This window comes from Macaca mulatta, chromosome 17 (assembly GCF_049350105.2).
Source record: "Macaca mulatta isolate MMU2019108-1 chromosome 17, T2T-MMU8v2.0, whole genome shotgun sequence".
NCBI lineage: Eukaryota > Metazoa > Chordata > Mammalia > Primates > Cercopithecidae > Macaca > Macaca mulatta.
The window spans coordinates 680,600-705,786 of NC_133422.1; the positions used below are offsets into that span (position 1 = coordinate 680,600).

Genomic DNA, 25,187 nt, shown 5'->3' on the forward strand with positions numbered 1-25,187 from the left:
AAGGTAATAACAAGCCCGTTACCAGCAGGAGGCCGGTGATGAAGACATGAGGACCAGATGAGCACGAGGGATCCTGACAGATCATCCCTGGCACCGAGCAAGGGGCGGACAGTACCCCCTGTTCCTGATGCATCAGCCCTGGCACTGAGCGAGGGGTGGCAGCACAGCCTGTGCCCCTGCAGATGCAGAGGGATGTGAGGGGGGTGCAGGCTGTGCTTGGAGGCTAACTCAACCACCTGCGCTTGCACTTCCGTTCCTCATGGCAGGGAGGTGAGGCACAGGCAGCATTAGGGCTCACCTTGCCCCCGGGCTGCACTTTTTTCTGCTTATGAGTCGTGCTCGCTTTACATAGACAGACATAGCTATAATAACGGTTCCCTGATTATTTCGCTGCCTACATAAAGGGCTTTCAGAATTCACTTCCATCCTTAGGAAAGGGGGCCAACACCAGGCTGTCTCCCTTAAGATGCCATGTCTCATATGGGGAAAAAAAAATCAAGAGAAATCAAATAAAGGCCATAAAATACATCAGTTTCAACACTAAAATTTAATAGTACGCTTTAAATTGAAGATTAGTTAAGTCACATTTCCAAACCTCTGAAAGCACGGTTACTGGGAGGGAATGGTTTGCAACACACAAACGCAGCTCTGTAGAAGTGCCCAGGCTGGATGAAGACTCAAACGTCAGTGCAAGGAGAAAGTCTGAACAAACTCTCTCCTGCCCTGCTGCTGTCCTCTTCCAAAACACACTGTTTATCTGTCAGTTTAGAACAAGGCCTAGGGAGGTGGGAGGCAGGCCTGGGAGGGTCACCTAGCATCCAAGCTCCTCACCCACACAACTGCACGAGGCTGAGCTGAGCAGTACACACAAACACAACTAATTCTCCCCAAAAAGAAGACGGAAGGCAGCACACTGCCATGCCAGGCACCCTGCAGATGAGAAGATTGAGGGGAGCCAGAGGTACCTTTAATCTTGCTTGCATGGTGGAGGGAGAGGAATAATGCCACTCGAGTGTTGCACAATTCTTTCTAGCACTGAGTGGCAGAAAACAAAAATTATAGATGCTTCCTCAGATAAATGTTTCTGAAGAACTGAACATAAATTACGTTCAGGAAATAGCATTATGAATGCCTCAAGTGCTTCTGTTTTCAATAATCCCAGAGTAATTCTATAAACCCGGGAATCAGCCTCACCCAACTCCAGGATCACGGCCCAGGTGACGTGGGCACACATATCCTGAAGCTCCAATACTCAACTAAAGTGGGGCGAGTGAAAATGATCCTGGGTATAATTTACACGGACACAGGAAGGTGGCTGAGCCCCAAACCCCTAAACCAGGAAGACCACTGTCCTTCAGGGGCCTCACCTCTGTCCCTTCCCAGCCTCTGGGAACCACCACTCTGCTCTCTACTGACACAAACGCCCCTCCAAGGTACAACACCAGGAAGATCATCATTCAAAACTGAGGAACGTGGCAGAACAAAGCTGTCAGGAGATTTTAATCACCAACACCACTTGTTACATGACCCAAAGATGATTAAAATCCCAGGCCCTTCAAGACTGAATGCTATCTATACTTAAATGCATTTAATCACCATATTGGGGGGTTATTCCTTTGTTTTGCTGCAAATATATCCAACTGCTGTAAAAGGAAAAGGCAATTTGTTAACGAAGCTTCTTGGAGTGTCTCAACAGGCCTCGAGGTAGGATAAAAGGCAGGACTTCCTGGCAGAAACGCTCAGCTCTGAGGTCAGGTGGAGTTCTTGAGCACCAACCAAGGCAAAATAAGGTCGAAGACCACACCACACTTTCCTCAATCACATCTTCATTCCACCTTTCCTTCTATTTCTCACGACTTCACTGGGAGAAATTGTGCTGAAAGAAAATGGAAACACACACATACATAGGAGACCCTACAGAGGCTGAGAATGGGTGCAGCCATCACAGTCCGAATGTCCTTTCAGGGCCATCTGACCTGGCTGGGATCCAAGTATCCAAGGGCAGGATTGTATCTCAGACCCGTGAAGCCAGGATTACAGCCACTGAACGGCAGTTTTCCATCCCACGGAAACCGGCCTTGCTAGGGGCTTCCTCGGGGACCACCAATCTCAAGCCACCACCCGTCAACTACTTCAACTAACCTACATCATGGCAGAGGCCTCCCTAGGCAGACCAGCCCTGCCCAAGTCCTGCTTCATGGCAAACCCTCCAGACAAACGTCCTTGGCCTCCTCCGGGAGGCTGTGCTCGGAAGGTGCCCTCATTTACTTCTGCGGCTCTGAGACATTTAACTAGAGCCCAACACATTTCTTCCTGTTCACATAGTATTGAGTTAAAAGATTTTTATGAGTAAACTTTCACTGGGAAAAATACCATTTCAGGAACCCCAGTGACCACAATGAAAATGTTTTTACCTTCCCTTACGTGACATCGGCAACGCCAGGTCCAGGAAACGTTCTGGATCTCAGATAATGGCATATCCACTCATAGTAAGTCTTGGTCTTGTTTCACAAGCTATCAAATGCTGCCCAGAAGCAGGAAAAACCCCACAATGTGGCAGGGAGGTGCGACCAGCGTGAGTTCTAAAGCCAGACCACCTGGGTCTGCTGACAGCGTGGTGAGGGGCAAACAGTGCAGGGTCTAAGGCCAGACAGCCCGGGTCCCGCTGACAGTGTGGCTTCAGGAGTTTCCTAAACCCTCTGCTCTCCAAGTTTCATGTCAGAAAAATGCAGTGATAACCGTGTCTACTTCGTTTAAATATATATACACACACACACACACACATATATATATACATACACACACACGCACATATATATACTCCAAAACTACAGCCCTATAAAGGTCATTAATCCTAGTTATCCTCAAGGCATCAAGCGATCAATAATGAGCCATCCCCCTGCTGCTGACCTGCCTCAGCCCCACCCTCTGGAAACCCCGGATCCACACCAGCCACACAGCATGAGGCCGAGGAAGGAGCAAGACTGTGTCTTGGGAACTTAAACTCTGGAAGCTGAGTTAAATCAGTGCCGCTCAAATCTTGTCACCAACTATCTTGTTAAATTGGGAGATTCCATCTCTGGGGATCTTGAAGGAACCTGAGGCTCTACATTGAGTGAGATGAGCACTCGTGCTGCAATGAGACGGCAGGGAAAGCAACCGAATCTGGGGTCGCAGCTGCCTGAGGCTTGGGTCCCACCGGGAAAGTGGCACCAGGGCCCTCAGGACAGTGGCGGAGGTCCCAGGAGGCAAGTCCCGGTGCAGAGACTCATGGACCCAAAGATTGCTCCAGGGCCAGGAGGGGCTGCTGCGCTGACAGCCACAAGGCAGGCAGACTTCGAGCTCCTCCAGCTGCCATCCTGCAGGCAGGGAGGACAGTGCCCAGACCACCCTGGGGCTCCCCCCAGCCTGCCAGGCTGGTACTCTTACTCCAGCCACTGACAAGGGTCCCCATGTTGCAAGCTAGGTTGAAACAGTGCCTCAGGCCTCGGGGCACATGCACCCCCCTGCAGGGCCGGGATGGCTATTCCCACACATCCCCAACTCACAGCAAAACTTAAAAATGAAAGTCGGAAGATACAGCCAGGAAACCAATGCTCAAGAAGCAACTCCAGGGTGACTCTTCCTAGAGCTATTGCTATTGAACATCTTTAAAAACATTTCCAGGGTGACTTCCTAGAGCAATTGCTGTTGAAAATCATTAAAATTCTTCATTTCAAAATTAGCTTTTATTACACTGTCTTCCCTATTCTACCAAGACTCTAGAAAACAAAACCATTACAATTTCCAATTCTATCTTATAGCAAGTTAGAAATACACGTTTCCTCAAAGGATTCTACATGTTTCCTTGGCAATATCCTTTCCATGCCCCGTACTACTGCCCACAACAGAGAAGGCTTTTCCAACCCAACCCAACCCAACCCAACCCAACGGCCCTGAGACAGGCCCCTAACGAATCGTCTACAAACTCCTGAGACAGGCTTGCCCTGACAAATCATCTGCAAACTCCATCTTCCATTAAAAACAGTACCGAAAATGAGCATATTACCACTTTTTAAAAATTACTGTCAAGTGGACAGTGTTCAGTTCTGTGAATTTCGGCACAAATATTCCCATAATCGTCATCACACAAGCAGAACAGTCCAACAGCCCCAAACCCACTCACGGGGCCTCATAAGCATACCCTCCCATTCTCAGCAACCACCCTCTCCGTGTCCTCCCATCCCCCGGGTCTGTCTTTTGCGAGTGTTGTCGCAAAACACTCGCAAAATCACGATTTCCTGGGCATCGTGCTTGGAGGTGCACCCGGGGTGTCCTGTGATCATCAGCCAGGCCTCGGGGCTGCTGGGTATTTATTATTCCACGTATGGCTGTGGCACATTGTAACCTGTTTTGGACAACTATAGACAGCACTATTAACATCAGGGCACAGTTTTTCTTAAACATCAGATGCTGTTTCTCTAGGGTAAATACCCAGGATTGGGGTCACTGGGACCCATGTTTGTGTGAGTTCTGTTTTGTAAGAAACCGCCAAGCTGTCTGCACCGTGCTGAACCCCAGCATCGCACAGGAGTCCCGACTGCCTGTCCTCACCAGCACCTGGGGCTGTCGGAAGACCTTAGTCAGGCGCTCCAGCAGGGGTGTGAACAAATTCACTGCGGCTTCGGTGCACATCTCGGTGCAACCAGTCATGCTGAAGGTCATTTCAGATGCTTTCGGGCCATCCTCCCGTCCTTCTCAGTGAAGCATCTGTTCAGGTCTCTTCCGCTTTTAAGTCAGGTGGTTTGTTCTCTGTCATGAGCCGTGGGAGTCCTGTGCATTCTGGATGAGTCCTTTGCCGGCTGCATGGTTCGTAGACATCTTCTCCCCATCTATCGAAAATGTGTCTCTTCAATTCCCTAGGGGTGTCTTTTATATTAGAAGTTTAATTTTGATGAGTCTTACCTACTTGTTTTCTTCCTTGATTATGGATCATGGTATGGCTAAGAGCTCTCACCCTAGGTCTCCACAATTTCCCTTTCTTCTGCAGGTTTTGTAGTTTGGTATTTTACATTCAGGGCTATGGTCCACCTTAATTTTCATACAGGAATTTCTCCCTGTTTTCACTCTTTTGCATACGGCTGTCCCATAATTCCAGCACCATTTGTTGAAAAGACTCAAATTCCACGGAACTGCTTTTGCGTCTTTGGATCTGTTCTGGATTCCACTCTGTCAGCTGACCCTTGTGTGCATCCTGAGCATAATTTATGACTTTAGTGGCTGTCTGTGAAAAAAGTAATTCTGTCTGAAAGCAAAAACTACATTAGAAGTGCTCTAAATAAGATTCTTCCTGTTGTCAGGAGAGCAAAGCCACTGCCCTAAAGCAGAGGTGAGGCCTCAACAGCTCCCAGGCACAACCTTAACACACAATGGGGAAGGCAATTCATTTCAAGGGCCACAACGTGAGACCAGCATAGCCATGAAAACTGCAATTTCACAACAGAATGAAATTCATAAAGAACTACTGAGAAGTGTGTGATAAGTTACATAAATCACTGTTCCTTAAATTCTGACGGTTGACTAGAACAGAAATAGCTTCACGGTACAGTTCAAACAGGAATAAGGTAGGTAGGGGTGGTTTCCACACCACACAGGCCTGCAGGAAAGGGACACTCTTCCTCTAAACGGGAGATCCCGAGAGTGATGTGATAAGCCATGGTGAGAGGCACGGAACTGTGCAAGCCGGAGTCGCGGCCTTTGGCCCACCACGGAGCCTGTGTCCATGAACGACGAGGCTCAAATGTCAGGCCGAGGCAGTTATCAGGGGACAAGAAAACGAGCGCACGGTGGAGGCAAAGGTCTGAAATTGCGCGGCAACTTCGAGTCAAGTGGGACAAACTGACTCAAAATACAGGTTCCAAAAACCATCACAGAGAGCTGTTCCTCGGCTCTGGAAAGGCTAAGTGACTAATGCCCACACTGAGCATCTGCTCCCAGAGACAACCCTGGTGACCTAAGGCCCAGCTCCTCCGAACCCGCGCCGAACCTCAGTGAGGAACTTTGTTGGTATCTTACAGCACATTGACATATTCCCTTAAAATCTGGTATTTCATCAACAATGCAGGCGCCAGCTTTGACTCATACACATTTCGATTAAACAAGATAATTTACACCCTGACCATGCCAGGTAAGAGGTTTACTACAATCTTTAAACAGAGCCAGAGGCTACAGTCTGCTCCTACACAACACCATGTCTCTACAAGTTCGATGGGTTTTTACTTTCCATATCTTCACTTGCCTAGTGCTAGAAAGCAGATAAAAACAGAAGGAACCAAGAAACACTATTGAATGAGACTCAAATATCTTGCAGTCATCATCGAGATGAGATGTTTATTAAACAGAAATGTTCTCGCCTGTAGAAAGCAGCACACACCAACACGCACCGATAACTGTCGCCAGCATTCCAGATCATCTTCCCTTCCATGGCCACAGTGCAGGGCAATGGACCACGCACACCTGCAGACCCACGGAAAGCGGGGTGACACGGCCGATTCTTGTAGCGAGCAGACCAGGGTGCACTCAAAGTGCATCTCTTTCCAGAGGGCCACCACGCAAAGTTACACATTTATTCCATGAGTTAATGGCACTGCACCAAACATTTCTGTAAGATTATCTTAGCAAGCTTTTCCTTCTGCCTAAAATGTCCTGACACAAACTGAAAAAGCTCTTGGAGCTGCCAAAGACTTCAGTATCCCCTTAACTATTGTCATGCACGCACGTGTGAAGAGACCACCAAACAGGCTTTGTGAGCGCAACATGGCTGTTTATTTCACCTGGGTGCAGGCGGGCTGAGTCTGAAAAGAGTCAGCGAAGGGAGGTAAGTGTGGGGCCGTTTTATAGGATTTGGATAGGTAAAGGAAAATTACAGTCAAAGAGGGCTTGTTCTCTGGCGGACAGGAGTGGGGGTCACAAGGTGCTCAGTGGGGGAGCTTTTTGAGCCAGGATGAGCCAGGAAAAGGAATTTCAAAAAAATAATAATAATAATAATCGCTTAAAGCAAGGACCGGCCATTTTCACTTATTTCTGGTAGAATGTTATCAGTTAAGTCCAGGCAGGGCATTTGCACTTTTGTGATTCTTCAGTTACTTCAGGCCATCTGGGAGTATATACGTGCAAGTCACAGGCGACGCAATGGGTTGGCTTGGGCTCAGAGGCCTGACAACCATAGTCTTTACTTTTAAGGTGTGGGGTAAGATCATATAATCCCCAACTAAGCTCCTGATGCTGTGTGTGGCATCCAGCAACAGCACGTTCCATTCCTGGATTACATTCGACTCAAGAGTCCACAGTGAGAACGATTCCTGGTGAATGAAACAGCAGGCAGGAGGGTGATTCCGCTGGGCAGCTCTTCACACACAACCCTGAGGGGAGAGAAAGAGGCCCACGCACGTCCACCGTGCTCACGCCCCCTTGGAATGCCCCCCACACCTAGAGACCCGGACCCAAGGGAAATCTGACCTGAAAATGGGCAAATCCTCACTTTGGCAGAGGGACAGGGACTCGGGGCCACAACTTGACCTCAGAGCAACACAAGTGCAGACACAGCACCCCAGGACACCCTCCCCACCCAAATTCAAGGAGGAAAACCAACCCCCCGCCCCCTTGCGGAAACCCCCGGCTGCTGGAGCAGACGCCTGCCGGCGTGTGAAGCCTCTGCCGTCCCACATTCTGGGCTCAGCACCTGTGCCTCAGCCCTGGCACTGCTCGCCACACCCACAGGTGTGCCAGGAGGGGCAGGTCCTAAGGTCTCCACTGCACCAAAGCCTGCAAGGCAAAGGGGCAGCTCCCTCCAGCAGGAGTGCAGAAGCACACACTGCACCAGCGTCACAGCGTGAGAATTCTCCCCTCGGTCTCCGAGTCTCCAGTCTGTTGCCCGCCACGGTCTTCTGCCAACGGCGAGGCCCAAGCTGGGCGGCACATTTGGTTCTCACCATTTCCCTTGTCAAATCAATACTGCAAACATATCCGATTCATCCTGTCACTAAATATGAAATAATCCGCCATCTCCATTACAGATGATGCAATCAGGTTTTCATTACCGGGTTTTTGTTGTTTAGTTTTTTGTTTTTTTTCTATTTTGAGATGGAGTTTCTGCTCTGTCGCCCAGGGTGGAGTGCAGTGGTGCGATCTTGGCTCACTGCAACCTCTGCCTCCCGGGTACAAGTGATTCTCCTGCCTCAGCCTCCCAAGTAGCTGGGATTACAGGTGCCTGTCACCATACCCGGCTAATTTTCGTATTTTCAGTACAGACGGGGTTTCACCATGTTGACCAGGCTGGTCTGGAACTCCTACCCTCAGGGGATCCACCTGCCTCCTCCTCTCAAAGTGCTGGAATTACAGGCTTAAGCCACCACGCCCAACCATTACTGGTGTAATTTCTAAGCCACTCTCTCACACCCACTCCCTTTTTTTTTTTTTTTTTTTTTTTTTTTTTTAAAGAACCAGCTTTATGGCTATATTTTTCCCCAGAGAACCAGTTACCCATTTCAAGTACAAATAAGACACGGTGTTTAAAAACCAAAAATGCCAATTTGCACAGAAGTCTCCAAATACCCAGTCGATTTGAGCCTTGAGAATAACATCAAGCTGTTGGCTGAATACAACTTCCCTTTCCATCTGTCTGCCTGTGAGTTAGACACAAGGATGAAGCCACGAGCTAGGGACATAAAGGCAGGAACCACCAAGGCAGCCGAGACTCCAAATAAAAGCTCGAAGGACCAACACAAATGCACCACACCCTGCACACCCTCCTCTCCTTCCTTTTCAGAATTTCCAGAGGATGAAACAGGGACCTCCTCAGACGTCCCACGGTGCAGGCAGCCAGAGGGGAAGGCGGCAGCAGCCTGAATGAGGTGACCAGGAAATCACATTCCACAGACACAAATTCTCCGTGTGCTTTACATCCTCTGTCTCTGAAGAACTATGCCACTCTAACAGTCGCTAGAAAACCGCTTTCAAGTATCATTTCCCATTTCAAGCAAAGAAAACAGTGGTGGGGCATGAGGGAAAAACATAGCCATGTGTTCTGAGGTATTAAATAAGGTTTTTTTCTGTTATAAACATATAATTTTACGTTCTCAGTTTTCTGTATAACTGATAGGCTTCCTAATTAGCAGACATAGTAATAAAAAGGTGAATTCCAAGTGTAAGATCGGAGGAACCGTTCACAGGACTTCAGGTTCTGCTACTGTGTTTCAACTTAAGTAAATGGTTCTGTGCGTTGGCAACAAGGCCTGAGAGTCTGTGTGTGAGTCTGTGTGGCTGTAATCAGGGTTCGTGTTGGCTCCGTACCAGAGGATGTTACACTGTTACATTATCTTCTACAAAAAATCCTTAAAAAAATGAAAGCTGAATAGACATACACACCCTCCCAAAATAATCCAAATGTCCACCGATATGAAAAACAGATGAATTACGCTTTCCATCACGGAATATTCCTCAGCAGTGAAAACAAACTATAGCCACAGGTGCCAACTAGGATAAAGAAAACCTTTTAAACACGTTTAAAGTGAACTGACTAGGCGGAATTCCTCGATTACAGGCATCTGCTCCAAAAGGGTACTGTTCTGAATCCTGTGATGTAGAATGATAGTTAGCAACCCTGTTTCAGGGCACATCTAGAAAAAAAACACAATAATGACTACACAATTTTAAATTCTTTGTAAATTATAACTATTACTATGAAAATTCTAAAAATGTGAAAATCTTCCCAACTGTTGTTGGACAAGCTTCAAAATAAATACCCTGGCATTGCTTGCCACATCCACAGGTGTGCCAAAATAAATGAAAATATAGCCCAAGTTAGTAGAATCGAAACCTGAAGATGTACGAGCCGTCCCTGCCTCGCTATCTATACATCGTGTAGAAATTTAAGAGCAGGTAGTGACACTGCAACGCAAGGCTCAAACCAACTGGGCATTTGGAAACTTCTATGCAAATTGGCATTTTCGGTTGTTAAATACGGTGTTATTTGTGCTTCAAACAGGTAACTTTTTGATTCCCTTGGAAAAAATATACCCATAAACCTGGTCTAAAAAAAAAAAAAATACGGGAGTGGGTATGAGAGAGAGTAGCTTAGAAATTTTAAAAGTATCAGCAGGGAGCAGTGGCTCATGCCTGTCATCCCAGCACTTTGAGAGGCAGGCCCAAGGAGCCTTTGAGGACACCGGTCTCCTCTGCTGCCTGCCTGCTGGACTGACCCCAGGACATTCACTGGGTTTCCACCCCTGTCTCATTTAACATCCCAAGGGTGGTCTTCATCCTCGTCTGGGGCTCAGCTCTGCCCCAATTTCCTAAATCTCTGCCTTCAGAGTCTGAAACACCCACGCCCAGGGTCACCTTAAGTCCACGTTTACCCCAGAGAGTCCCAATTTTATGTTTTCCCAGCATCGTCTTAGTGATAATTTATCCTGTAAATTCCAACTGCCTTCACACCTCACCCTTGCTGTCTCCCAGCAGACCCCACTCAGATGCACATGCCCCAGATTCCACACCCAGGTCTGTGCATGCTGCCCTGCTCTGCCCATGTGGAGACCACCTCCCTTTCTTGAGGAATCAGCTGGCGATCATCTCCTTGTGGAGGGCTGCCCTGACTTCCAACTCTCTCCAGCAAAGGCAGAAGCCATCCTCAGTACTTCCCCAAAACTCAGGCCAAGTATGAAGATGGCGCAGACGCTAGCTGTGCCTGGGATGCCATGGGCAGGGTCCCCAGATGCTCTGCACATGGCCCGGGGCACCGCCTGAACACAGCAAGTACTGAAGAAATAAAACTGACGTGCACTGACCTCTGATAGGGCCTCCTTCACCATCCACATCTGTCTCCCCTCTGGACAGTAAAATCCACAAGACACGGAGGGCTTGTCTCACTCATCTTCAAACTCCCAGGGTCACCCTGGCAGGTAAAGGGGACTCAAATGTCTTCTGAAGGAAGCGACTGGTTAGCTGCCAAGTTAAAGGGCCTCTGAAATTCAGAGCTCTGCATAGGAGTCCAGCACACTTTATTATGAATGACTCCAACCACGGCAGAAGTGGCCGTGGAACCAGTGCTAACCAATTCAGGGTTTGTTCACTGTTTCTCAGTTCATTATCACAACTCATTCTCACAGAGCAGCCGCGCACAGATCCTCAGACGTCTACAGAGTGGGACGATGGCGCCAAGTCACGTGAACGTCCTGTTGCAGACTGGGAGACACCGGTCAGACACGGACCCAGGCAGAGCACAGACCTTGCGTTAAATCTGCTCCATGTAAACAGCACTCCCTGACAGGCCCTTTCCTATCTGCACAGCTTCTACAAATTCAACTCTCGCACCTGACACCTAAGAATACTGCACACCCCCATGTGAACCCCCCATTTACCTCCCAAATTTACCCGGTATGGCCGAGTACAAAAAATTTCAACATAAGGGAACTGGAGGGCATGTGGGACTTTCTCGAGTCCCTGCTGCCTCCTGATGGGAGGGCCCAATGCTTCACACCCCTAGTGAAGGGCGGGTCTCTTCGGCCCCCCGGCTTTGACCTGGAGCTTAAATCAGCATTAACTAATTTCACTTTCCAGGACCAACTTCAAAGGCCTGCAAAGCCAGAGAAGGGAGAGGAGATGGAACACGCCCTCACCTCAGACCTGCCGCAAGCACGCACTTCTCAGATGCGTCCCAAGGTGCACAGCGTGTCCGATGCCTGTTTCACATCCACCGACCTGCAGGTCTTCTATGCGGCATCAGCCTCCTGGGCACTGGGAACAAGAGGTATAATGGCAAGTCCCCTATGCAGCAAAGGTGAGGCAAAGGGACCCAACCCAATGGAACTGACCTTTTTCTGACAGTCTCAAAACAGAAGGAAAATACTGTACAGCCAACTTCCCCTCACACAGGTTTATTTACCTGTGACTCAGAAGCCATGACAGACAACTTCATGTTCTCACCGATTCCTATTTTCCCCATCCAGGAAGCCTTTGTTTTTAATATCGTACGAACTTGCCATTTTGTAGGCCAAAAACAGCAAATATCGGCAGTTTCCTACAGTTCAACTGAATAAAATATGATCATGGCCTTTTGTGAAACCATGAAGAAAAGGTGGATATCTCAATATGTGTTTCCAGACTGGCTTTGTTCCTGAAGCGGTAACTCTGTTCACTCAGGGTTTTAGACACTGAAGAATAAACATCAATATCCCACCAAGAAAACCAAAAACATGAAATAATTTTGCATCCACCTTGGAACCTTTTTAGGACAAGGCAGGACACAAACTTTTAAAAAGCTGCAGTTGTCCCTCTGTATACACAGGGACATGGATTCCAGAACACCCCCCGAGTTTACCCAAATCTACGTATCCACAGGACTCCGCGGCCACCCTATGGAACCGCATGTAGGAAACGTCGGCCCTCCACAAAGCCAGGATTTTTCAGTAAGGGTTTGGTTGGAAAATAATTAACATAAGTGATCCTTCGAAGCTCAAAACCTATGTTGTTCAGGGTCAGCTGGATTTATTACTTGTGTCATATCTGAGGCCTGAAAGCCATCATTCTCGGTACCTTAACGTGATGGTTAACAAACTAACTGTTCTGATTAGAAAGAGGAAAAAGCTTATTTTTAAGCTGACAATGAGAGTGGATGCGGCTACGGTGAACGGAGAATAGACCTAAGCAAGCACCAAGGTTAGGGTGACTGCCTGTGCTCAGACCCATCAGGGCCTGTTCCTCCATCTCCCTCTGCTGAAAGGGATAACCGCTTCTCCCCCACGACTAAAGGGCCTTTTTAAAACACTCACACGAGAAGTGCTATGAAAAGCTGAAAGGTCACAGATAACATTTTTAAAAATAAACATTAACGTAAGCATTTAACAAGCCCATTATGATTTTAAAAAAGGTGGTATTAAGTTCTTGGGTTTGGTGGCTCATGGCCGTAATCCCAGCACTTTGGGTGGCCGAGGTGGGTGCATCACCTGAGGTCAAGAGTTTAAGACCAGCCTGGTCAACATGGTGAAATCCCTTCTCTAACGAAAATACGAAAATTAGCCAGGCATGGTGGCAGACGCCTGTAGCCCCAGTTACTTGGGAGGCTGAGGGAGGAGAATCACTTGAACCTGGGAGGGAGAGTTTGCAATGAGCCAAGATCGTGCCATGGCACTTCAGCCTGGGCGTTGAGTGTGAAACTCCATCCCAAAAAGAAAAACTAAGTATAAAATTTTCCTTCCAATGAACCTATAATTCAGCCACCGAGGTATCCTATAGCTACTTATTCAGCCATGAGATACACCACAAGAGATATAGGCGAACAGGACACAGTTCTTCCCTTCAAGAAGGCTGCACCCTCAACAAAAGGGAGGCACATACTCCGAATGGAATCCGCATAGGAAACAGATGCTGCTGCAGGTTGAACTGGCTGCACAGAGCACCCACTCAGGTGTCTGAGAAACAAGGAGCCGCTGGTGCCATCACCTTCCATACCTGAGCTGGGACAGTGGGGAGCCTATCATCACCAGGGACAAAGAGCCCCAGAACCACACAACGAGCTTACAAACTCACCGAGGTGATGACTGAGCAATGTGTGTGGAGTGATGCGAACACGCAGATGTCAGGGCCACGCGCGGCATTGGTTTTGTGCATCAACCTGAGCGTGCCCGGGGTGCCCAGATGGCTGGTTCTGCATTATTTCTGTGTGAGATGCATGTTTGTCTCCGGACTGAGTGGAGACCCATCCTCGCCGGTGTGGGGGGCACCACCCTATCCACCCAGGGCCCGAGTAAAACAGCAAGGCGGGGAAAACTGGGTTCACTCCACCTGTCTGGCTGATGGGCCAGTGACATCTGTCTTCTGCAGCCCGTGCTCCTGGGTCTCAGCTCCTCAGACCCTGGTGGGATCTGCACCCTCCGCTTCTCAAGTCTTCAAGCCACACCCTCTCAGGACTATAGCTTGCAGGCTGTGGGTCCTGGGGCTTCTTGGACTCTGTAGCCCCTGCAGCAGGCCTCGCCCTGGAGACACACGCACACCTGGCTGGCTGTCTCTCTGGAAGCCCTGACTAAAAGTCGCCCCTAAAAGTGGTCTTCAGGGTTTCTTTCTAGCCCTAAGATCCCAGCGCCCCTCCTACAATTCTAGGCGGAAAAGTGAACGGAGACCAATGGACAGAGGTGTGTGCGAGGACACGCCAGGCAGCAGCACTGGGCAGGAGGGCACTAACGCTCACTAAGCAAAGAATCAATGCTGCTTGCCACAAAAATGAGAGCAGTAAAGATTTCTTCAAACAGAAATGAGTTTGTTTCATGATTTGCTCTTAATACATAAGAAAGCATAAAAGTAGGCCTATTAACAATTACATAAGTCTTTACAGGCCCTTGAACTACTTCTGTCCCCTTGTGTTTTTATAGAAAATAAGCCTGAGGTTAAAGAGAATAACGTCACTGGCCACAGCTGGGGCCACGCGAGGACACAGCTTATACCCCTGAGGTCCCTGGGTGCCCCATATCCTTCCCTTGCTATTTATGGAAATATGGGAGAAACCAGGAGGTCTGAGCGTGGACATGGCCGTGCTCCCAGGGGCCGAGGAAAGCACCCATCTGTCCAGTCTTCCCTCCACCCCGCGGTTTCCTCTTACTCAGACTCTTGGGCTGACGTGGCTCATGCACTCAGCAGCGCCATCATTAAACGTTTAGCTTCGCATCACGAGGGCCTCCTCTGACCACTCCTGAACCTGCAGTCAGCACTAGTCTGCAGGACACGCATGGACAAAGTTGATGGATCACGGCTTCCAACGAGGAAGGTGCCAGGCAAGGAGTCGGAGAGCCGGGGATGGAGCAGCACTCACCCAGGGAGGCAAAGGCTAACAGCGGCCACCACCGAGGACCTCCCTTCCCACCCTGGGGGCAGCTCACCCAGGGAAGCGAAGGCCGACACCGGCCACCACTGAGGGCCTCGAGGGCTCTCCCCACCCCGAAGGCTGCTGCGATCACATTTCCCATCGCACCAAGAGACCCCTGTATCGAGCACAAACCTTTCCAACCTTCGAATCAATAAGGGATCACAACACAGACATTCCCTCAATCCAAATGGCCAGCCCACAAAACAGACACGCAATCATACACATTTCCTGTGGGACAATCAATCAGTCCCTGGGGCCTCGCGCCAGGGGTGGGGGAGCATCATGGGGAGATGCCCCAGCCCCAGCCTGGCTCCTCCCTCTATAGCTCCTTTTCCCTCCTCTTCCCCCGCCCCTTCCCACCCCCTCCTAGCCTCAGAGGCTCCTTCCTCAAATTCTTTCCCCTTGATGAAGTCATTCATGCCCAAAATACAAGGCAAAGTCATGGGGGCTCAAGAGAAAATCCATACCGTGGCTAGCATTTTAGATTCTCATAAGTTTGAGAATAACCAAGCAAGAATCTTTGGCATGTGAATGTGGTCTGAAGGCATCTGAGCACAATGCCCGGCACTGGCCCGGAGTGGATCATGGGTGTCTCGGACATCTTCGTAACTCTACACCAATTATTTTGAAACACACCAGCAGAATAGAACCATGTGAATAGCTGCTTCTCAGTTAAAAGTAGGAAAAGACTCCAAAAGCTGCCCTCAAGGAACATCCTTCCCACGAGGAGTTTTCTGCATCGGGCCCTTCAGGCATAGGCAAGGCCCCCGGGCCCAACTCCCTCATCCCTGTGTCATAAAGCAGCAAAGACAGTGGGGAATAAAGCAAGTGAAGGAGTCAGTCCCGCACAAAACGGGCTCCAGAAGCCACAGCTACACTCCCAGTGTGGGAGCCAAGTTCAGAGACCTGGAAACACCAGCATTCCCAGGGAGGAAGGCAGAACAATGCCATTTCCCCCTAGTATAGGGAGACACCACCCCACGTCCTCTGGCCTTAAAAGAAGAGAGACTTCACATAAATGATTTCAATGACTCCACCACACACAGAAAGTGGGCTGAGGGCTAACACACCCATATAAATGTCTGGCAAAAACACATTAAATGAACACACAGATAAGCAAGGTTCTCCTGTTATCCACGAAATATTCAGAAACAAATCCAGTAAGCAATCTCTGCAATCAAAAGACCAATTCAGAGGTGCAGATTAAAAATAAACATACAACTGAAGCCTTAAAACACCAAGAACCAAATTCCACGGAAGTGTTATCACATCACCACCTCCCAGCTGAAGGAAGCAGCACTGGCCACTTACCAGCTGTTCACTCGTGGGCCAGTGAACAAAAGGCAGTGTTGTCCAGGACAACGATGAGATGTTAACCTGAAAAGAGCAAAATTACAGAGGCTGGAGGGACCTTCCAGGTAACCCGGCCCCCTCAGTGGACAGAGGACCCCCGTGGGGCCACAGAGCCCAGAGCTCCAGTGTGTTCGGGGCAAGGACTCAACTGCAACCCTGATGATGTCCGAACGCCTTCTGCCCTTCTGTGTCTCTGCCCCACTAACAGGGAATCCGTGAATGCTAAGGAAAGGTAACGCATTTTACAATACATGTAGATTTTTAGCAAATTAAAGATAAACAGTGACAAACTTTGAGAATTAACGAAAATATAGTTCAGTGAATGCCCAAACTCAAAGCCAGTCTCCAAGAGGTGATAAGCTGTGTGTGGTGGTTAACGCCTGTAAATCCCAGCAGTTGGGGAGGCTGAGGCAGGAGAATCACTTGAGCCTAGAAGGTTGGGGTTGCAGTGAGCTGTCATTGTACTACTGCACCCAGCCTGAGAAACAGAGTGAGACTGTCAAAAACAAACAAACAAAAACAAATTAAAGGAGTTCAAATGAACTCGCCCATACCCTTTAAATTTTCATTTGGGTACATGGGGTGATCTAGTTCCTTTTTCCCTTGCAATACATGAATAATCTAATAATTAAATATAATCTAACAATTACATGGGAAAATTTAATTATTTTCCCATTTCATTATTCCCTATCTCAGGGAAAAAGTTAAAAGTATTCCCTATTTCAGGGAAAAACCTAAAAATCATTTTAAACCTTCCTTCCACAAAACAGTATACTCAGTCATCTCTATCTGCTTGATCATGTGGAATATCAGCTTCACATGTCTACAATACGGTTTTTGTTAAACAGCGTTTATGTAGACAGGCAAGAGAAAGAAACACTTGGTCTATGTAGAAGCAGCAGAAGACACGTTTTAACAGAAAAGGGAGAAAATACCACCGTGTGAATCTGGAAATTCTGTCCTCATCTTGTCCACACACAGAAAACACCCAAGCACGTGCCTAGTGTCCAACAGGAGCACAGAAAGGACAGGGATCCCTCCAGTTGTTTAATGACCAGCCCCACTTGTCACCGCCACATCACAAAATGCGCACGGCAACTTCAGCACGTTTCATTCACGATTCCACAGAAATCAGGCTGAAGAACATACAGATGTTTTGCCCACATTTAAAAATCCAAGTGTGGGACTCATAGGAATAAAACACATTATGGGTTCACTTAACTTTTCCACATTTTTACTTGGAGAAACCTATAAAGTTCTTGTCAGTTACATCCTTAAGTTTTTCAATAATTTTTCAATGCAAAGGTCGGGCAAGACTTGTAAAGAGGTACACACATACGGCCCGGCGCGGTGGCTCACACCTATAACCCCAGCACTTTGGGAGGCCGAGGCGGGCAGATCACGAGGTCAGGAAACCAAGACCATCCTGGCTAACATGGTGAAAACCCGTCTCTACTAAAAATACAAACAATTAGCCAGGCGTGGTGGCGGGTGCCTGTAGTCCCAGCTACTTGGGAGGCTGAGGCTGGAGAATTGCATGAACCCGGGAGGCGGAGCTTGCAGTGAGATCGCACCACCGCACTCCAGCCTGGGTGACAGAGGGAAACCGTCTCAAAAAAAACAAAGGTGGTACACACATACATGCCACGTTCTTCTTTCAAAGAGACGGGCCCTTATTTAAGATTCCAGAAGTAAATGTGGTTGTCACCCTGCTTTTGAGAGGATGGGCTGTGTTTTAAGCATGAACACACTTTCCACCATGCACCAACGATGCACCATGGGGGCAGTGCTGCCGCCGCCTCCCCAGTTTATGCTCAGGGTGGGGCAAGGGGAGCTCCGTTGTCTCCCGTATACACCGTCAACAGGCCAGGTGCTCAGAAGGAGGCTTCCAGGACTCGCTGTAGGCATTCGTCAGCAGGGCAGGCAGTGCCTCGTGCTGGTGGACATCCAGCAGTAAAGGAGTCTTGCACTTCACTCCCTGGGCCCAGCCCCTGAAAGAGGGGAAAGAGACACCTGTATCGTAACTCATGTGTATTTATAGATACACAGAGACTCTGCAGTGCAAGGTGCAGAACCAGAAGGAATCACGGAAATAAGAGGGAAGACATTTGGTTACGACTGGCAGAGCCACCTCAAGCCTCGGCACTTCCTGCCAGAGCCCTCACTGATCAGACTCCTCCAGGGTCACTGCCACTGCCTGGCCCAGCTCATGACAGGGCAGACAGTGACAGAACCTCAGAACAACCTCCCACTCCTTCCTCACCAGCCCAGGGGACGAGCTGTTCATGAGTGTCCCAAAGCCTGAATGCGGGAACACAGGTGACCGAGCAGAAAGGGGGACAGTCACAATGGCCGCGGGTGTGCAGATATTGCGGGGCACCCCAGCAGCCCTTTCCGTCTTAAAGAGGACGGCCACGGGTGTGCGGATGCTCCCGCGTGACCCAGCCGTCCTCTCCACCTTATAGGGGAATGGCCACGGGTGTGCGGATATTCCCGGGTGCCCCAGAGCCCTTTTCACCTTAAGGGGATTTTCACAGTCTCATATCAGTCTCCAAACTATTCAGTGAGGTTGGAGGAGTATCACTGTGGACCAACACTGATTGGCACCAAGTAAGGGCAATTTTATAACCATGTCTCAACCATGAAACAATCAGGTCTTTGGCCATCTGGTCTAAGCTTTTTCTGTAACAAAGTTGGATAATTAAGTTGAACTTTGGTTTTCCAAAGCTTGTTACAGAAACCACATCTTCCTAGGTGTGGCTCTGTGGTGTCACGTGCACACATCAGTAGCTAGGCTTGCCAAGACTCACGGCTCGTTACATGTTCACCTGAGAAGGCTGCTCAATCACTGAGGGCTCTGGCGTGCTCTGAAATGAATTTGCCACTTCAGCCTACACTCTACGCCCTTGTTTGGTTAAAGAAACCCAAAAAGCAGAATTTGTTTTGGCCAATCGCCTGCTGACCCAACTGCAGAGGTTTTAATTAGAGTACTTTCATTGCATCATAGAAAGCAAAGTCATATAGATCAACTCATTATTACCACTCCAAAGGTTTAGTAAATCTCCAGATTATCAGGCAAACATTTTAAGAAGCTACATTAAGGTTTACAATACTCAAAATTTAAAACTACATCCATGCTTCAAAAAACCACCATTCCGATTTTAGATGGCCAAATGCATATGAGAAAGAAAGAAACGTGCTGAGCGCATTTTTTGGGTAATCTTATGGAGAAACTGCCACTTTAAAAATGGCTCTAATTCCTGGCTCCAGATGGGTGTGGTGGGTTGCCTCACTCAATTTCAACTCCACCTGAAGCTGGGACACTAGAAATCCATTCCCAGACTCCAAGGCACCAGAATTCCCACTTCTGGAAACAGCCTGGAATGCAGACCTGTAGCAGAGAATTTGTTCCTGCCCACACTAACCGTCCTCTGTGGAAGGCGACAGTCAAAGACAAGTCCATCCCCCTAGGCGCAACTGCACCACGAAGAACCATTTCAAGGTGGGAGGTGATTGATTAGTGGGAACAGGCAGTTTAGCTAATCACTTATAAGGCAGAGAAGAGGGGTTTGAAGGCCTGTGTCTGGCCTTGTCCTCGGTAAATGGTCACCCGCCAGTCAGCCTAAGCCACATGGGAAGGGGCTTCTTGCAGTAAAAGGGGGGCGCAGTTGTGGGGAGGGGGAATGTCTTAACCATCACTGTTTTACAGGATCACAGGGCTCAGGAAATGTTCAGTATTATCACACACCAAGGTTTTTATGGTCTGAAGAAAACTACAGTCCTAAGGTGTCAGTTCTCAAAGCCCTTAAGTTCCTCCTGCTAAGATTCCTAGAGGGTCTCGACTTCTTGCACTGAACCCCAACTTGCACAGGCACCTGCGTCTTCCTCCTGCAGCAAATGCAGATAAGAAGCTGTGGCTCTGCTGCAGTAATGATGCCATGCAGCCCTAACACTACAGCAGAGCAATGGCTCTGGCCTGAATGTCCCCAAAACCTCATGCTGAAACCATCTCCGAAGGGATACATTAAGAGGTGGGGCCTTTGGGAGGTCCTGCTCTCAGGACTGGGGTTGGTGTCCTTGTTGGGAGGTCTGGAGGAGCCCTCCTGCTCCTCCACCATGTGAGTCACAACGAGATGCCTGCTGCCACGCAAGACCCGGTGAGATGCTGCCGTCTGTAAGCCACAGGCCCTGGGACACCAGATGTGCAGGTGCCTTGACCTTGGACTGCCTTGACTTTAGACTTTCCAGCCTCCAGAGCTGTGAGCAATAAATGTCTCTTTACAAATCACCCAATCGACAGCAGCTGGACAGAGAGACAGTAATGTTACAACATGAGTCACTTTCTCAGTGGGCCAGAGGCGTCCCCATGAGCCACCACCGTAAAGCAAGAACTCCCTGGAGGATGCAAAGCGGTTCACAAGGAATTCTACCCAGCACCAGGGTGTCTCTGCTTTCTTGCAGGAAGATAGCTGAGCCATGGCAGGAAACTACGGGGTTGGTGGGGCTGGACAGTAATGTGTCACCTGCTCATCTAAGCCTCAGTCTCCTGCCTCTCATCATGACATCGGGGGTAACTCCCTCACCTGAGCTGTTGGTGGAGGTAAGAGTGCTGGGCGATTAACAATTGTTAGCTCCACAGAAATTAGGCAAAGAATCCGTCCCATGTCTTATAAAACCAAATCAGCCCAGGAATTCCACATCACTACTAATTTGCACAGGAAAATGCTGGATTCTCATAAGTTCTGGCATGTCATTTGTATTAATAAAGTTTGCAGAGTTTTCATATACTAAGTATATAAAACAGGAAAACAAATCATGCAATTTGGAGGCTGAAGCAGGAGAATCACTTGAGCACAGGGGGCGGAGGTTGCAGTGAGCCGAGGCCGCACCACTGTACTCCAGTCTGGTAGACAGAATGAGACTCCATCTCAAAAAAAAAAAAAAAAAAAAAAAGATTTTGCTGCTTCATACTAGTAAAGTGGGCAGATTCTACATGCCAACTCTTATTCAAAGGTCGCCTAACACTGACTCAGGAACTCTGGCCCTGATGTGCTTGGAGTTTTAATCCTAACAGTGTTAAAGACCACTCCCCCAGGAGCTCTGAACAAGTACTCCAGGTATACGCTGAACAAGACCACACACTCTGACCGAAATCTAACTTCCCAGACCCAAACTACAGAACCACAGAAGACACTGCTTCTGTCCAACTTTGCATTCTGCCACCGTTTGTGTCCGTTATTTCCTACAAACCATCTCATTAGAATTTAGGGCACACAAAAGGCCGATACAACAGGGTTACTTTTCAAAGGTTTGGAGGTGAAGAACAGATACAATGCATTAACTTCCTATTGCTGCTGCAACAAATTACCACAAATGCAAACCTCCTCTCAGCCCTGGAAGTCAGGAGTCCCAGGGCTGAAGTCAAGGAGTCCGTAGCTTGTATTCCTGCCTGGAGTCTCCCAATTCATAGAGGCCACCATGCAGCTTGACTCACAGCCCCACACCCCTCCTACCACTGCCCCGGCCTCAGCCCTGCACCCCTTAGGCCCCTGCCCCACCCTTGGCCCCATGCCCCTCCGGCCCTATGCCCCACCCTCTTCCTCAACCCAACAGCCCTCTGGCCTCTATCTCATCCTCAGGTCTCCTCCTCTGAGATGGACGATTGGACCCTAGACGGAGGGATGAACATTCTGAACAGAATCAACGTAACTCATCATTTGAATCGGAGAGGCCAAGCAATAAGACTTTCAAAAAAGCAACCAGAAAGTATGTACCGTGCCTGTAGTTCACAGCTGAGCGTGGCGTCATGAGTACAAGCACGCGGCCACGCACACTAGGCCCAAGTTTAAGATCAAATATAAGGAGCTTTCCACTGTAGTATTTAACTAGATCTCATTACAAAATAGCCTCCTGATTGCAGTTTTAATCCAAAAAGTTCTCTGTAATTAAAGAAATTAATTTTCCCCTAAAAGACATTTCTGTATCTATCGTCCCATATAAACTAAATGGGCATATTAAAGAAAAAAGACAAATGTTTGATTTAGGTGGTTTGCCTACGACTTGGGAAAGCATGATTTTCTTCTGACCAAGCAGGGAGCAGCTGGACCAGACTGGAGGGAAGGAAAAACAAATTTCCACTCTGACCTCAGTTGGGCTCCAGAGTCTTCCCTGTCAGAATGTGGGTGTGGTGCTTCCCACACACCAGCCTCTGACGGAACTCAGCGCAAGGGTGTGGGAAAATGCTGTCTACTTCTGAAAAATCTATAAAGTGTAGACACATCAAAAGCTTCAGAAGACTGTAAAGCGCCAAGGAGACCACGACACCCTTGGAGTTTACAGAAAAAGGTCAGCATCACACGTGTCTGAGGTCCAGGGTCAGCTCCCAGCTGCCACGACGCCGTGAACGCAGCCCTGGCTTCCCCTCTGATGCAGAGAGCTGGTCACTCTGCTGGCAGTAGTCAGAACTCAGAACATTCTAGATGAAAGCAACGTGTTCCTTTTAAAATGCGGAACTGGGGCAGCGCAACTGAAGCTCTACGACTATGTCAACTACTGGGTTTCGGGGTAGCATTAGGAAATTGTGAGAATCCAAATCTCAATTTCATACAGATTCCAGATTCACTGCAGGTTCCAGAATTTCCTGAAACATTCTTCCAATTTATCACTCAGGATTCCCTTGCCAAAGCTAATAAAGTCTACATTCCTTACGGAAAAGCCACCATAAGCACCACCACAAATAAGATCAACTGACGCCCGCCCTTTGCACCAAACCTATAAACTGTTACTCACACAAGACTGTGCTGGAGGCAGCTCTCAGCTGAAGCCGAATCCGTGAGACTTCATTATCCCCATTTTGGATTGAGTGTGAAGACTGTCAGCAAACCAGGGCCCCAGTGTGAAGCAGAGAACAGATCCTCTGATGCCTGCCTGAACATTTCATTCCCACCTCTGGCTTGCATATTGAACACACTCAGAGCTACTGAGTCACCCACATTTGCAGGTCATTTATCCAGCCACCAGGATAACATAATTATGCGATAAAAATGCCTTCTCAGGGCTTTGTCATACTCAACAAGGAAGCTCAGAAGGCTAGGTAAGCCCAAGAAAGGGGGAAGCGTCCTCCAAACAGACAAAAACCAAGGAAAACCATGCAGAAACTCTTTCAAGAGAGAGCAGAAACAGAGCCCGCTGTAGCCTTTCAGGTCCTGCTGGCCGCAGCCCTGCTTTAGGTGGCACCATTTCAACGGATGCATCCTGCTGGGCCCATTTGAAAGGTCCCGCTTGCGAGACACTCACCCCCACTTCCAGCTCCTGCAAGACCTGCTGCAGCCCCACTCCACCCTGGGGGCCGACTGTGCAAGTCTTCCTGGCGAGACCCCTCAGAGCCTGCACATCATCTGAGACTGGGAAGCACCAAGGATCCCGAAACGCACAAATCCGTTCTCCTCGTGCTGCTCTCTGGGTTCCAAGTTGTCTTAAGAACCAGTCCTGCATAAACCCCGGGCTGGGGAGCCAGCCACAGCCCAGCAGCACCCAGCTCATGTGCTCCACCCACCCCACAGAGGACCACGGAGGCCCCAGCACGCTCTGTCCGCGGGGCAAGACACCAGAAACAGCCACAGTTCAGGGTTCTGCCACCCGCCCCTCTGCCGTAATTACCTGCTGTGATCCGAATTCTCATTGGTTGGAAAGGTGATCCCACAGTTCCGCTGCCCTAATTACCTGCTGTGATCTGAAATTGCATTGGTTGGGAAGGGGATCTCACTGCTCAAGCACTCCCTGCTGCCTCCTTGCAAACAACATAAAAAATCCAAAACCCCTCTTAAAGAACGTTTACTATAACCTCAAAACAAGACCCATCACGAGACCAGGGAAGATACACACGCACATCTGACAGCTGGTGGGCGTCAGTGACCGATGCCACGGCTTCCGTGTGGCATGTGAAGCGGGAGGCCTGTCACGGTGACTCAGGCTGGGGTCTGAATAGGGGTCTTCCAAGCAACTAGGCAACCAGGACGCACACCCCAAAACCCAAGTCCCCGCACTCATGTACCTGGCAGAAATGCTGCCAGTGGGGTTCTCTCCTACCAAGGGGGATGGCCCTGAAGTCCGTTGAGATTTCCAAAGCTCTACAAAGTCGCCCTTCCTCCTGCTTGTTCAGAAGACCTAAAGCCCTGAAGACACCAGTGAGAATTGACCTAGCCTCTTAAGGCAGCTCAAACACCTAAACACAGGAACGCTGGACCTCTCTGCCCTCGGGAGCAGCCAATAACCCACTGGGCTAAGCAGAAGGCACAGATGTCACATGCAGAAGCCAGTGGCGCTCAGGATTGCATTCCAGGAGCCGCCCATGTGAGTCCCTCCAAGGCTTCCAAGTCCCACTTGATTGTTTTCATCGTATCTCTACAACATCAGAGACATTATATCTCACGGTATCTATGAGATCGTCTCTACTTTTATGAGCACATATGCTCCCTGACTTACCATGGGATGAAACTGTTCCAATAAACCCAGCGTAAGCTGAAAATATCCTAAATAGAAAGTACATTTGACATAATAGTTTCAACTTACAACGGGTTCATCCAGAGGCAGCCCATCTCGGGCCGAACAATGCACTGAGTGTGACTAGTTCACACCATCACAAGGTTGAAAAAAAAAAATCACAAATGTAACCATTGTGAGCCAGGGACCATCTTTATTGTGCCTCCTGTCTTCAGAGACAACAGAAACCTCTTCTTAGACAAGAACCACAATTTATAATCCTCAAAATGTTAAACTTAGTTTAACAATCTAGAGGTTCAAACAAAGCCAAAGTAGGACCACAAGACAGTTTGGGTCATTCGCTAAGACACACAACTCTGTAATAACCTTCACCACAGCCCCTCAGGATGGGTCCCAGAGGCGGCTGAGGCTTGTGGCTATGGACACTAACAAAACCAAA

General features: G+C 48.8%; 1 protein-coding gene across 1 annotated transcript in view; it reads right to left on the reverse strand.

Moving 5' to 3' along the window:
• Positions 1 to 8,449: 8,449 nt before the first annotated feature.
• LOC106995779 (uncharacterized) overlaps positions 8,450 to 25,187 on the reverse strand; it is a 46,879-nt gene continuing 30,141 nt past the window's right edge. The window contains exon 4 of the mRNA XM_077973714.1: positions 8,450 to 11,772. Coding sequence (XP_077829840.1) covers positions 11,723 to 11,772 — 50 coding nt within the window. The 3' untranslated portion in view covers positions 8,450 to 11,722. The remainder of the gene's footprint in view (positions 11,773 to 25,187) is intronic.